This window comes from Paroedura picta, chromosome 3 (genome assembly GCF_049243985.1).
Source record: "Paroedura picta isolate Pp20150507F chromosome 3, Ppicta_v3.0, whole genome shotgun sequence".
NCBI lineage: Eukaryota > Metazoa > Chordata > Lepidosauria > Squamata > Gekkonidae > Paroedura > Paroedura picta.
The window spans coordinates 50,789,525-50,803,980 of NC_135371.1; the positions used below are offsets into that span (position 1 = coordinate 50,789,525).

At 44.0% G+C, this 14,456-nt stretch overlaps 1 protein-coding gene across 3 annotated transcripts in view; it reads right to left on the reverse strand.

The window, feature by feature from the left end:
• Window positions 1–13,935, reverse strand: part of CFAP92 (cilia and flagella associated protein 92 (putative)) — a 95,872-nt gene extending 81,937 nt beyond the window's left edge. The window contains exons 1-3 of one of the 3 annotated variants that reach the window (XM_077325635.1): window positions 13,478–13,935; window positions 10,428–10,717; window positions 1,429–1,505 (exon numbers count right to left, since the gene is read on the reverse strand). In XM_077325635.1, the coding sequence (XP_077181750.1) occupies window positions 1,429–1,505; window positions 10,428–10,716 (366 nt within the window). In that variant the 5' untranslated portion in view covers window position 10,717; window positions 13,478–13,935. Of the gene's footprint in view, window positions 1–1,428; window positions 1,620–10,427; window positions 10,729–13,477 lie in introns of all 3 variants that reach the window. The other 2 variants (XM_077325632.1, XM_077325633.1) reach the window with 2 other exon arrangements.
• Window positions 13,936–14,456: the final 521 nt, after the last annotated feature.

The window sequence follows — 14,456 nt, forward strand, 5'->3', positions numbered from 1 at the left end:
TTCAATGGCTGATCTCCTTCCTCCAGGATCGTGGACAGAGGGTTGCAATAGGAGAGAAAACATCAGGCCGCCGGCAACTTACTTGTGGAGTCCCACAAGGAGCGGTCCTCTCTCCTATCCTATTCAACATCTTCATGCGCCCTCTCGCACAGCTGGTACGGATGTTTGGGCTGGGTTGCCATCAATATGCAGATGACACCCAGCTCTTCCTCCTGATGGATGGCCGCCCTGACTCTCCCCCAGAAGCATTAGCCAGCTGCCTGGAAGCAGTGACGAGATGGCTCAAGCAGAGTCGTCTGAAGCTCAATCCTTCAAAGACGGAGGTCCTATGGCTAGGTAGGAAGGGCCCATGCGAGGAAGCGCGCCTGCCTACCCTGGATGGCGTGCAGCTCTCTACGGCTCACTCTGCCAGGAACCTAGGCGTGATTCTGGACGCCTCCCTGACAATGGAGGCCCAGATCACAAAGGTAGCGCGGCTGGCATTCTACCATCTCCGCCAAGCCAAACTACTAGCGCCTTACCTGGCCCCGGAACACCTAGCCACAGTGATCCATGCGACGGTCACCTCTAGACTGGACTTTTGTAACTCGCTCTACGCAGGCCTGCCCTTAGCCCTGACCCGGAAACTACAACTAGTTCAAAATGCAGCAGCCAGGATCCTCACGGCAACACCGTGGAGGTCCCATATCCGGCCTATTCTCCATCAGCTGCAATGGTTACCAGTTGAATTCCGGATCAGACTAAAGGTTCTGGTAATTACCTTCAAGGCCATACGCGGTCAGGGCCCAGTGTACCTGAGGGACTGCCTCCCCGCCTATGCCCCCAAAAGAGCTCTGCGCTCTACTGCCTCCAATCAGCTAAGGATCCCTGGCCCTAAAGAAGTCCGTCTGGTCTCGACCAGGGCCAGAGCATTCTCTGTTCTGGCCCCTACCTGGTGGAACGAGCTCCCAGAGGAGATCAGGGCCCTGACGGAGCTTAAACAGTTCCGCAGGGCCTGCAAAAAGGAGCTCCTCCACCAGGCATTTGGCCGAGACCAGATGTAATCTACAGCGACCAAGGGCCCCTGCTCCCCCCCACCCCCCCCTCAGAATTCAATCAATAAGCCACCCCCCTCAGAATCCCATCAACAAGCCCTGGACCTGTTTGTGTTATGATTGTTTATTGTTATACTGTGTTGTGTTTGGTTGCAATTGTTGGTTATTGGTGTACATGTTCTACAGACTGTTTTATGTATGGTTCTCTGTTATAATGTAAACCGCCCTGAGCCTCCGGGGAGGGCGGTATAAAAGTATGATAAATAAAATAAATAAATAAATAAATAGTGAAATCAAAGATTACAGTGCTAGACTAGTCTTTATGATTTAGAAATAAATATTTGCAATTGATTAGATAACAGCATAAGAATAATGAACAGAATATTATTATTACCTTTGATTCACAATCCAGAAATATCTTAGCCATTGAACCAAACAACACCAAATCTACTTTTCGAGGCTCTGTGTCATCTGGTAGGAGAAAATATTCCATATGATAAAAACGATTCATTTTTGGAATTACTCCTTCTCTAATTTTAGATGCTGTTCTTGAGAGATCATGTCCTGAGGTAGTCCAAGACTTTTCTAGACAAATATTGAAAAATAAACAAAACCTCTAAAGACAACTCATTTTCTCTGTTTTACATAACCGAATGTTTCCAAAACTCACACTTACTATAAATAAATGTACACATGTTTACTCAAAAAAAATGACCACAATGAGAAGATACTTCTAAATATCTTAAAACGCCCCCAAGATTATTCAGATATTTTGTCACCTTGTTGTTCTATAAATGATGTTACCTGTATCATTTTCTTTTTCCATGTAAACCACCCTGAGCCTTTGGGGAGGGTGGTACATAAATAAATAAATAAATAAATAAACAAACAAACAAACAAACAAACAAACAAACAAACAAACAAATCCAGATATTTCTCAATTTGTCAAGTATATCACATGATGGCATCTGTATGGATACATTAAATAAATAAGTGAAATTATTTATTTAAAATATTTTAAATATTTATACTTCACCCTATCTTCTGAAACTCAAAGCAGCTTCAAAGAGGCCTCAAATCTGAATAAAAAACAAGTAATGTAACCACCTCCATAAAAATAACTATAATCTGTGTACCACTTTATTTAGATTTCTATACCGCCTTTCCATACAGCTCTGGGCGGTTTACATTAAATGTTGTAGAATGGTTACATAGAATATATAATATAACAATACAATAAATAACAATCATAGCATAACATGGCATAACATAACTTTAGACTGAGCTATACCTTATCAACACATACTAAGAATCTTTCAAGGGATTTTGTTTTGATGTTGTTCAAGCTGCTGTGGAAGTTAATATTGGGAGATGACCTTTTAAAATAAGTCTGTACACACACACATACAGAGATCAGCTGTTTATCTAGAGCCTTCTGAATTAAAAAATAATTGTATATGTATTTATACTGACAAAAAGTATTAGCAAAAATATTTACTGTTGTAGGCAAAATACACAAAAGATTTTCTTTTTCTGTGTCTGTGGGGAGAATTATTAAAACATCCAGCACATTTCTAACTATTTTTGATATCACACAGCAAACACACAATTAAAAATACATCCTACTATAAAAGAAAAGCAACAATATTATAGATTTCTTTATCAAGAAGAATCTACAATTCTCAATGAAAAATAAATTATAAAATATCATTACCAAATTTTAGAAGTTTACAAAAAATCTTTTAACATGAATTGTATTTATCGAATAATAACTAGCATGGTTCACCTTCTAAGTCTCAAACACTTCCCCTTCATAGTCCTATTCCACTGAAGAAAGTTTGTTCACCTGGAAAAAACCTTGAGTGGAGTCTTATCAAACACAAGCCTTAAAGTCGTTTTAGACATTTCTCTAAGCTACTACAGAAATAAAGAAGGAATGCTTTCCTACTACCAGTTAATCTGGTATTGCTCCTGAGTGCCCTCTTCACCCTTGCCTCAAACAGGCTTCTTGGTTCTCCTCGGAGCTTCTTGGAGAGGAAGAGAGAGGTTAAGACGGCTAGAGCGAGTGTGACGGAAGACTTGAAACAAGGCAGCAAGGACATCTCATTGCATGCTTATGAGGCTCTATGAGATGGCAGTGAAAGTGGCAAAGCATGATTACTTTGCTGCAGAAATCATGTCTGCTAGCTCTCACCAGGCCCAATTGTTTGGGGTAGTTCAGACTCTTATCGCCCTGGAGGAAGGGTGTCAAAATAGTAGTGAATTGGATTTAGGCTGTGAGGCTTTAGCGGGCTTTTTTGCAAATAAAGTCTTGTCACCCTGCCGTGAACTTAGCTTTTGATTTACCGCCTCAATGACACAGGGATCGGAGGAATGGCCTTGGAGAACAAGTCACAGAGGGTGGCAGTGGGGTGCCTCAGGGGGGCATAGTGTCCCCCACCTTATTTAACATCTTTATGCGTCCTTTGGCCCTGTTTGTCCGCAGTTACGGGCTGGGATGTCACCAGTATGCGTAAGACACCCAGCTGTATCTCCTGACGAATGGCTGGCTAGATCATGCCCCAGAAACATTTGTCAGTTGTTTGGAAGTAGTGGCTGGATGGATCAGGAAGAGTCACCTGAAACTCAACCACGCCAAAATGGAGGTCCTGTGGCTGGGAAGAAGGGGACAGGACCAGGAAGCATGATTACCCTGCCTGGATGGGGTGCAATTGACAGCAGCGCCATTGGCCAGGAATTTGGGGGTGGTCTTTGATGCCTCACTTTCCATGGAGGCTCAGATCACGAAAGTAGCCCAATGACGTCTTTCCACCTGCGCCAAGCTCAGCTACTACCACCCTACCTCATCTCAGAACACCTAGTCAAAGTGATCCATACAATGGTCACTTCCATGTTAGACTTCTGTAACTCACTCTACACGGGCCTACCCTTGTCTTTGACCCATAAATTGCAGTTGGTACAGAATGCAGCTGCATGGGTCCTGACCAAATCATCATGGAGAACCCATGCCCAGCCATTGCTGAGGCAGCTGCACTGGTTGCCTGTCTGTTTCCAGATCAAGTTCAAGGTACTGGTTTTGACCTTTAAAGCTATACACAGCTTAGGTTCTACTTACTTACAGGACTGCTTACCTTCTTATGCCCCACCACAGGGCGCTTCACTCTATGGGTATGAATTTGCTGATCATCCTGGGGCCCTGGGAAGTGCACCTGGCCTCAACCAGGGCCAGGGCCTTTTCTGTCCTGGCCCCTATCTGGTGGAATGAGCTCCATGAAAAGCTGTGGGCCCTATCGGAACTCTCTGGGTTCCACAGGGCCTGCAAGATGGAGCTCTTCCACCAAGTGTTTGGTTGAGGCTGGCTGCAATGAGTACCAGGGATTAAAAATCTGGTATCTCCCCCACACGCAGGTCGTAGACCAAGGTATAAGACTGGTCATGACCCACTGTTTGTTCTACCCTTTTGTTTTATTTTTCTCTCATTTGCAGTTTTCCAGCCCATACTGGTTACAGCTGCAGCAGAGGGATTCTAACTGCCATCTTGATTTTGTTGTGATACTGTCAGATGCTTTAAATGGTTTTATGGTTAATGTTTTAGAAGAAGAAGAAGAAAAGTTGGTTCTTAAATGCCGCTTTTCCCTACCTGAAGGAGGCTCAAAGCGGCTTACAGTCGCCTTCCCTTTCCTCTCTCCACAACAGACACCCTATGAGGTGGGTGAGGCTGAGAGAGCCCTGATATTACTGCTCGGGCAAAACAGCTTTATCAGTGCCGTGGCAAGCCCAAGGTCACCCAGCTGGCTGCATGTGGGGGAGTGCAGAATCGAACCCGGCATGCCAGATTAGATGTCCGCACTCCTAACCACTACACAAAACAGGGTGATACAGTCAGCACAGAAATTAGGACTAGAATTAGGTTGGGTAAAGTGAATTGGATGGTACTCTAGTGGGCAAGTTGAGTGACTAGATGGGAAATAATGTGCATAATAAATGTGGGTCCGCACTCCTAACCACTACACCAAACCACTACACCTTTACTGTCTTATGTTGTGAACTGCCGCAAGCCTGCTTTTGCAGGGAGCGGTGGCATATAAATGTAATAAATAAATGTAATAAATAAATCTGCACAGTCCTGTCCTATTTTGAGTAGTAATTTGCCTGCTACAAGTATATCCCAGAGCAACTGTAGTAAGCTGGTCTCTGCAACTTATTGTACAAGCATTCTGCGGATAAAATCACTTGGATGTGACTTGAAACATTATTGTGTCATGATTACTTCAGTTATCGCAACTTCAGGTAGTACATAAAGCACTTACAGCAGTGCTTGACTTGCCCTTTCTGGCTTGTTTTTATTTTATTTATTAAATGTTTATACCGCCGTTCCGTTAGGCTTGTAACATCTTTCTCTGTTTAAGAGAGAAAGTGGTCTTGGCAGTCAACTGAAACTAAAGACACTCTTCCATGGCTCTATGGTTTGCCCCAAATCTCTCCATTTGAGCAGCTCAACTCCAAACATTTTGGGATGGCAATGATTATCAGAATCCATTTCAGTTTAGTTTCTGGACAGTTTGGTACTGCAATGGCCAGTTTGCAGTTTGCAGAGAGCCAGTTTGATGTAGTGGTTAGGAGTCGAACTTCTAATCTGGCACGCCAGGTTCGATTCTGCACTCCCCTACATGCAACCAGCTGGGTGACCTTGGGCTCGCCACGGCACTGATAAAACTGTTCTGACTGAGCAGTAATATCAGGGCTTTCTCAGCCTCACCCACCTCACAGGGTGTCTGTTGTGGGGAGAGGAATGGGAAGGTGACTGTAAGCCACTTTGAGCCTCCTTCAGGTAGGGAAAAGCAACATATAAGAACCAACTCTTCTTCTTCTTCTTCTTCTTCTTCTTCCTTTACACTCATGAGTGACCAAGGTACACTGAGAGAATGATTGGCAAATATGACTCTGTTAGTTTTCTTTGATATTTCAGTAGCTTTTGATACCATCAACCATGGTATCATTCTGAACTCTCTGGATGGAGAAGTCAGAACACTGCACTCTGGCAGTTCAGTTTGTAAGAGGCAAAGTATTTACAGTAGGAGACAGGTGATGTTGGGTGATTCTTACATCTCTCCATGGCATTCCCTATGTCTCCTCAGTGGTTTAATAAGTATAAGCAATCATTGGACAAGATCATCAAGAGATTCAGCTGAAGTGAGTTGAATCATTAATATAACTATGATGCCCAACTCTCTTTCTCCTTTTCATCAGATTCTGGGATACTAGTAGATGCACTGAACTGGTGCCTGGAATCAGTAACAGGCTAGAAGATGACTAATACTTATCCATATAACATTAATATCATATAAGTGAGTGATTCAAATATTTAAGCAGAATATACTCTACTTCTTCTAGATCTTCACATTTCTGTTGAGGATGTAAAGTTTTCAGCTTGATGATGCTATTAGATCTGGGTCTTCATTTGGCTTTTAAGGGATCACTCACGACATGAAGTATCTTTCAGCAGATTAAAGTGGAATATCAGCCATTGCCCCTTCTGAACAGAGACAACCTTGCAGAGTTAACCATGCCCTCATAACATCTTAATTAAGCCTGTGTAATGTCTTGTATATAGGGCTGCCTTTGAATTCTAATCAGACATTTCAAGTGATCTGGGATCCAGCAGCCAAAGCTGAAACACTATCAGTGCTTAAAGACCTCCATTGGCTTTCAGATATGTTTCTGATCACAGTTCCATGTAGTAGAAGAGTTGTTTTTTATACCCCACTTTTCACTGCCTAAAGGAGTCTCAAAGCAGTTTACAATTGCCTTACCTTCCTCTCCCCACAACAGACATCCTGTGAGGTAGGTGGGACTGAGAGAGCTCTGATAGGACTACTCTGTGAGAACAGCACTATCAGGACTGTGACAAGCCCAAGGTCACCCAGGTGGCTACATGTGAAGAAGCAGGTAATCAAACCTGGCTTGCCAGATTAGAAGCCACCATCTTAACCACTACACCAAGTTGGTCTTGACTTACAGAATCCCATATAATTTGGGAGAAGGCAAGAATTATGACTACATATCCCCATATGAACCTGCCTGTTCTTGGAGACCATCTTCAAAGCTCCTTCTCTGGGAGCCTTTAGCTTCTAAAACTTGATGGAGAGAAGGTCATTTCTGTGACAGTTTTTGATTATGGAACACTTTTCCCAGGGACACTCATGGCCGTGATTCTATTTAGATGCCCCATGGGCCCAACTGTTTGCAAACAAAATTATTCCCAGCCTACTATATGGCATAGAAGTTTGGGGTAGGAAGGAGCACGTGCTTGGCACCTTAGAATCTATCCAGAATACTTTTATGAGACGTGACCTAGTATTACCAAAAGGGGCCCCAGCCGCTTTGATGAGGACAGAACTTCAGGGCCCATGCACATCTAGGCATACTAAAAGAGTGGAAGAAAAATATTTTTTCTCCTGCAGATTTTTAAGTCATCAGAGTTTTAGTTCTGCTGCAGAAGGATCCGTTTTTGGCCTTTTTAGATGATATTATCCTACATTATACTGTGCCAGATGATTTAATAGCGGATTCAGGAAACAACAAAGACCTAAGAGAATGGATTTTCCTTCAGGATGCAAAAATAAATAGATCCTTAATTGTTCAGTATAGTTATGTTCCTCAGTTTAAGATCTTTAAAAAAGACCAGAGCAGAGCCCTGCATCTGGTTAACATCTCTGCAATTAAGTTAAGGCTGGCCTTTTCAGCCCTGAGATTTCAGTTACTCATGCAGCCTTCTGCACTCAAAACTGTATCTGTGGGAATAAAATAGTCAAAGATCTTCTGCATTACCTATTGGACTGCTCGCTTTACTCAGATCCTAGGAGAAAATTTTAAAATAAAATTATGCCATGTACATTATCTTCAGTTCATGACAAACTATGGTATTTGCTTTCTGATCCGGATCCTTACATGCCACAAAGGTTTGCTACCTTTGCATTGGCTGTAAGAAAGATCCATGCTGGTCATTTGGCAGATACTGTGATCGGGAACAGCTGATGTGTAGAGTAGATGGCCAGAGTAAGTTTTATCTGTTTTAGATATCTTAACCTTTGCAACTGCTGTGAATCCATTTACTGTACCATTTAGAGGTCATGTAAAGATGGAATGCTTTCAACAGATGTTTTCTGTTCTCTGTATCTGTGGTTTATGTTTTTACTATTTTTGCTGCTTTACATTCCTATGAGTTTTATGGTTGTTCTATGATGATAACATATTCTACTATTTGTTAGCCAACTTGAGAGCTCAGTGAGGTGAAAACGCAGAATAGAAATATTTATAACAATAAAATAAACAGCAGCCACTTATGTACGATGACACTGGAAATTAACCTTCATTCAAATTTCACTTGTGAAGCCATACCACTGTTGGTAACTCTACTCAAATTGCAACTTGGCCACATTTACAAATGGAGTATAAGAATTAATTGGAGACAAGGAACATGCTACAGTGGCTAGTGAAAAGGATTACAGTGGCATAACAGTTGTATTTAACAGAAAACTATTTATAAAAAGAATCTACTGTTCTGCAATAAGCAGTTTTTTAAGCAGCTCCTTGAGAATCTTCTTAAAACTCTATCTGATTGGCCCTCCATGATGGAGTGAATGCAATTGCCCCAGCTGCCTCCCTGTCCTCCTTCTTCCACCAGGAACAAGAGCTGGTCCACCTCCCAGAAAGCAGGGTGGCAGGGAGGGAGGACCAGGGTGAGCCACAGGCCACCCCCCCCCAGGAGCCCAGTGCAGCCTCTCAGGCTGCCTGCTTAACCAAGATCCTTGAGATGGGGGTGGGAGGCTAGTAAATGGCTGCCTGCTAGCAGGACGGAGCCCACAGCAGCCTGCACCATTCCAAGGCATCCGTAGAAGGCCAGGAAATGGTTGCCCGCCTGCAGGACAGGACTCACAGTGTCCTGTAGAGGCCTCTGCGTGGTCTACTCAATTTCAGGGGGCCTGGAAGGCCCTGCAAACACCCCCCCACCAGTCCGACTGAGCCCACCGCAGCCTGCACAAGTCTCAGCATGGCCTGTCCTGTTCCAGGGGGTCTGGAAGGCCCTGAAATAACCCCTGCTGGCACAAGCAGGCCTACCATGGCTTCCACGGACCTTGGTGTGGCCCATCCGAGGAGGCCGGGAAATACTACCCAAAAGCCCCATGGGGTGCTCCTCCATGCACCCTAACAAGTGGGGGGGGAAGGGTAGTCTTTCTCTTTTCCTTCCTTTCTCCCTCACTTCCTCCCCCTCTTTGTCTCTCCATCCTTTTCTCCCTTCCCTTCTTTGCCCCCTTCTTTTCTCCCACCGTGTCTTTCTTTAATCCTTTTCTTCCCCTCCCTCACCATCTTTTTCTTCCTTCCTTCCCTCCCTCCCTCCTCCCTTTTTTGCCTTCCTTCTTTGTCCTCTTTCCTTCCATCCTTCCATCTGTTTTCTCCCTTCTTTTGTTCTTTCCTTCCTACTTTCTGTCTTCCTTCGTATCCCTTCCTTCCTTTCTCCCTCCCTCTTTCTGTTTCTTTTCTTCTTTCCTTCCTCCTCCTTTCTTTGCTTCTCTCCTTCTTCATTCAAGCTGTTTTATCCAGAGGAACTGGTACCTGGAGATGAGTTGTTCTTCCTGAAGATCGCTAGGCCCCCAAATGCCAGGACGTGGAGAAGGAGCAGGGGAATCAGACCTGGCCCTTGAGATTAGAGTCTGCTATTCTTTAACTACTTCACCATGCTGGATCTCAAGACTGAGTGGGAGGAGAAGGGGCAGCACCAAGGAAGGACACAGTGCAAACCTGCATCCTAGTGGCAGGTGCATTCCTGGGTACAATGGGCTTAGCCCCTAGTTTTTAGTAAAACAAATTTTCATTTTTGAAAAGGTAAAAGGTCTATAGTGCTTGCTTTTCCTCTATGGTGAAGATCCAGATTACCAAACAGAGAGGGATCTGCACATTTCCCCTTCCCATTGCAGTACCTTGCATCCCTACCCCCCAAGGGTCAGAGGCAAAGGGAGAGTACAGCAGGGAGGCAGCAACCTGCTATAACCCCTTGTCACCTTACTTAGACTGTGGCATCCTATTCTTTGATTTGATATAGCAGACTAAACTAGGCCTGGCACAAACAAGGTGCCCATCCTTGCAGCAGAAGATTGTAACTACTTAAAAGTGGGAAAGGATCTGCATCAGTGACATACAAATGTATTAGAGATCCATAAATCTTGCACTGTAAGCATGAAATCACAACTCTTTTATGTCACTACCCTTTGAAGAAGAAGAATCACAAACAATTTTCTAGGCCCAATCTCCTCTTCTCTGATTGACAGTTCATGAACTTGTGTAGTATGTTCCAAAATGAATAAAAACTACTGACAAAAGTAGGTTACTTACTTGCAAGGAAAAGAGGAACAGCCAATGAGACTGTGAACGTGCAGGTGACCAGATGCTCTGACTCAGATTCTGGACTTTCCTCCAAAGAAGTGGGTACCCCACTTTCATCTTCAGGTGTGGGCTGACCACCTCCACCTGCTCCTGGACTATCAGTTCCATCAGTACTCTCTGAACCATTTACGTCTCCTTCTTTCTCTGGTCTTTTCTCTGGTATTGTCTGGTGTTCTTCCTGCTTCTTCTCTTCTTCCATTTGTCCGTCAAATTCATCTGCTGTTGTTTTCCATCCCATCCTGAGGTAGAACTATCCATAATTATCTGCCCTATTTACAGGCATTTATTGCATCTTATCATGATAAATAAACTCTAAGACCACAACTCATCTCCACCACCAATTCACTTTCTAGTTAACAAATCATTAACTGCCAACTTTGGAAATTTTTAAACAGAGGCTAGATAGCCATCTGACGGAGAGGCTGATTCTGTGAAGGCAAAGGGGTGGCAGGTTACAGTAGATAAGCGATAGGGATGTGAGTGTCCTGCATAGTGCAGGAGGTTGGACTAGATGACCCATGAAGTCCCTTCCAACTCTATTATTCTATGATTCTATGATTCTATGAACTCACACAGCCTGGCTTTGTTTTGTGTCTCAAATCCCCTGTAATAATGCTGAACAGTTTGCCATAAGCACTAATAACAATGTGACATGCATGCATTCAAATCTGGAATCACTCAGTGAGCGGTATCATATTTGGTTAAGGGGTAAGTGGGCGGAGAGTGGATGGGGCCGGGCTGGGTGAGGGGCCAATCGGAAGGCGCAAAGCCCCTCACCAGGACAGACAAGAGCTCTAGCCAGTTAGATGACGGGCAAAGCGCCTTCCAATTGGCCCCTCACCCGACTGGCTAGAGTTTGAACCAGTTGGGAGTTTTCCTATAGTGATGGTTCTGCTGCCTTAAACAGATAAATTTGCTCACAGTTCTTTTTCTCCCTGTTATACAATCCCAGCCCATATCATTTATTTTACTAGGATTCAAATGTTATATTTGTCTGATGTTATATTGTTGTAATCCACTTACTAACGTAAAAGTTTTATCTTACTTGTAATCTGCTGAGATTCCAGTGAGAAAGGCAGACTATAATGAAATTATTACTACTACTCCTGCTCCAATAACAACTGGAATGATGGTAACATTTGTCTCCCAGAGGCACTCTAACTCCATTCATAAGTCTTCACATTTGTTATCTTTTCCTGTTCTTTCTTTTCTACTTTGCTGTGTATCGATCAATACATCATGGGGAACTTGTCAAAAGCCTTACTGAAATTCTGGTAAGCAACATCAACTAAATTTCCACAATCTAGTAAACTCAACACTTGATCAAAAGAAGGAAACCAGGTTGACCTGGCAAGACCAGGACACAAATCCATGCTGACTTCTCTGGATCACCAGGTTGTCCTTCAGATGTCTGCAGATTGCCCTTTTAATATCTGTTCCATTATCTTCCTTGTGATAGTGGTCAGACTCACTGGCCTGTAGTTTCCTGGGTCATCTCTTCTCACTTTTTTTGAAGATTGGGATAACATTTGCTCTCCTCCAGTCTTCTGGCACACCTCCAATCCTCCAAGAGGTCCTGAAGATGATGGCCAAAGGTTCTGCAAGCTCTACAGAAAGTTCTTTGTGCACTCCCAGGTGCACACTATCCAGCCAAGGAGATATAAACTCATCCAGTGCAGCCAGGTGTCTCTTGACAATCTCTCTCTCCATGTCACCCCACCACCCAGACACTGTATCTTGCCTATTACCATCTCTATATGTGTCCATATTCGTCTGGGAAAACACAGAGGTAAAACAGGTACTGAGCCCTTTGTGCTTTCTATCTGTCCTGTCAATGTTTGTCCATCTTCACCCATTTGCCTCGTTTACCATTACATTTGCCCCTCACAAATTTGAAGCTTTTCTTGTTATGGTGGGCTTCCCCGGCCAGTTGCAGCTCATTCTCAGCATAAATCTTGTTGCTGGCCATGGGCCATTTTACCTCAGCCAAACCTGCCTTAACAGATTATTGTGATAATAAAATAGGGAAGGTAATATTAATAATTCACCCTGGGGCCTTGGAGGGAAAGCAGGATACACATGTGAATAGATACATTTCACATCTCCAGGCTAGTCCCAGAACAAGATGTATGTAATATCTTTCATAATATTACATAATATTACATACAGCCCATTTTAGATAAGGAGATTGAGAGTGATGTGCCTGATTCCAGTGCAGATCCAATATTCTGAAAAGCTATGAGAACCTTCTCTCTGCTCAAGAAAAAGCATTGTCCATATAATCATGGTATTTGGTCTGTGGATGCTTTGAGAGGGGGAAAACACATTACTCCCCATGAGAGAAGACACCTGAAATATTCTCAGAAACTGTATCAAAACAGGCAGACATTTTTTTAAGGGTAAAGACAAATTCTCTCAGCACAGGTTTGTGGATGAGGGGTGGGGGGTCTGAAGGCCCTGGTTCTCTTGCAGGTCCAGGCTGTTCAACTACGTTCAACAGCCATTTTGCAAAAAGTGAAGGAGAAATGTTTATATAGAGAAAGATGACTGATTACTATATTACCCTATCTTTGATAACCAATTTCTTATGTTGTATGGCCAGGTCCAACCACCTCTGAATATCTCCTGCCTTAAAAATCCTATAGGCTTGCCCTAAATCAGCCCTGACTTTATGGGGGGAAAAGAAGAGGCAAGGACTGGATGGCGGAGGGAACCAGAATCGTTGTTAACGATCAACGTGACTCCTGACTTGACTCTCCTATGTAAAAGAGCATTATGTTCCGTGTTTTTCATAGTCCAGTAATAAAGCCATTGAAAACGAATAAAGTGTGGTAACAAATACAAAAAAGACACACACACACCCAAAAAGTTTAGGAATTTGACGGTATCTACTCCTAATTAAAATGCACCCAGACTAGAGTGCAGCAGATACAGAAGGAAGGCGTGAGCCTGAAAGTCCAACAGACGTGCAGGACAGCTATTATCCTAGACATACTTACCTGGAAGGGAGCCTCACTGAATTCTGCGGGGCTCACTTCGGAGGAAACATGCGTAGCCTTGGGCTGCAGCACGTTTGCCACAGCACGCGCTCTCCTTTGGGGCCAATGTCCCTGCAAGGCTTTCTCTAAATTCCTTCACAGCGAATGGCCAGGACAAAAGGGGGCTCCGCTCCGCTGAGAAGATGAACATACAAAACAAGAAGTGGCAAGCCCAGATTTTCCCTGCACGGTAGCACAGCCACCAAGCCCCTCCGCCCGACAGCCTCACAACAATCCCAACAAAAGCAGTCGCGCTCGCGCTTCGCGGCCAACATTCCATCTCCCTCCGCCTCCCCAAAGAGTCCTGCTCTTTTGCCGCACCACAAGAAACTTGCCCGGCAGTCGAGGCGCGCCTGCTGAGCGACCGCAGCTTGCGCTTGGCGTAGGGATCCCGAGGGAAGTTGCTAAGGGAGTCGTTTGCTTTTCTGCTGAGAAGACCTGTGAAAGTCCTAGCAACTCGTGTGGTTCCGACGCTAAGGCGGAGGCTGCATGTCAAACCCGAAAGGCATCGGGAACAATGCACGGGTGTAAACGTCAGTAGAAAAGAGCAAGAGTTCAGTAGCACCTTAAAGACTGACAAAATTTGTGGCAGGATCTGAGCTTTCGTGAGCCACTGCTCACTGCTACAGGCAGACTAACAAGGCTACCCCCACCCTTCGCCATTGCATTGCATTGCTAGAGAGTCTGCAGAATTAACATGTCCAACGGGCAGGTTCAAATCACGTTCTGCTCCCAGGCACAGAATGACTGGAGGATGGTCCAACCAGACCTTACAGGGAGTTTATTCTTTAAGCACTAAGAAACAGAATAGTCTTGTGTCTTTCAGATAACCCTAGCCCCTTGCTTATTTTTGTCGCAAAAACTAGCCCTGGTTGTCTGTGCATTAATAAAATGGCGCTATTAGGATGTTAATGGATAGCCTATTTTAAGTAGTTTTGAG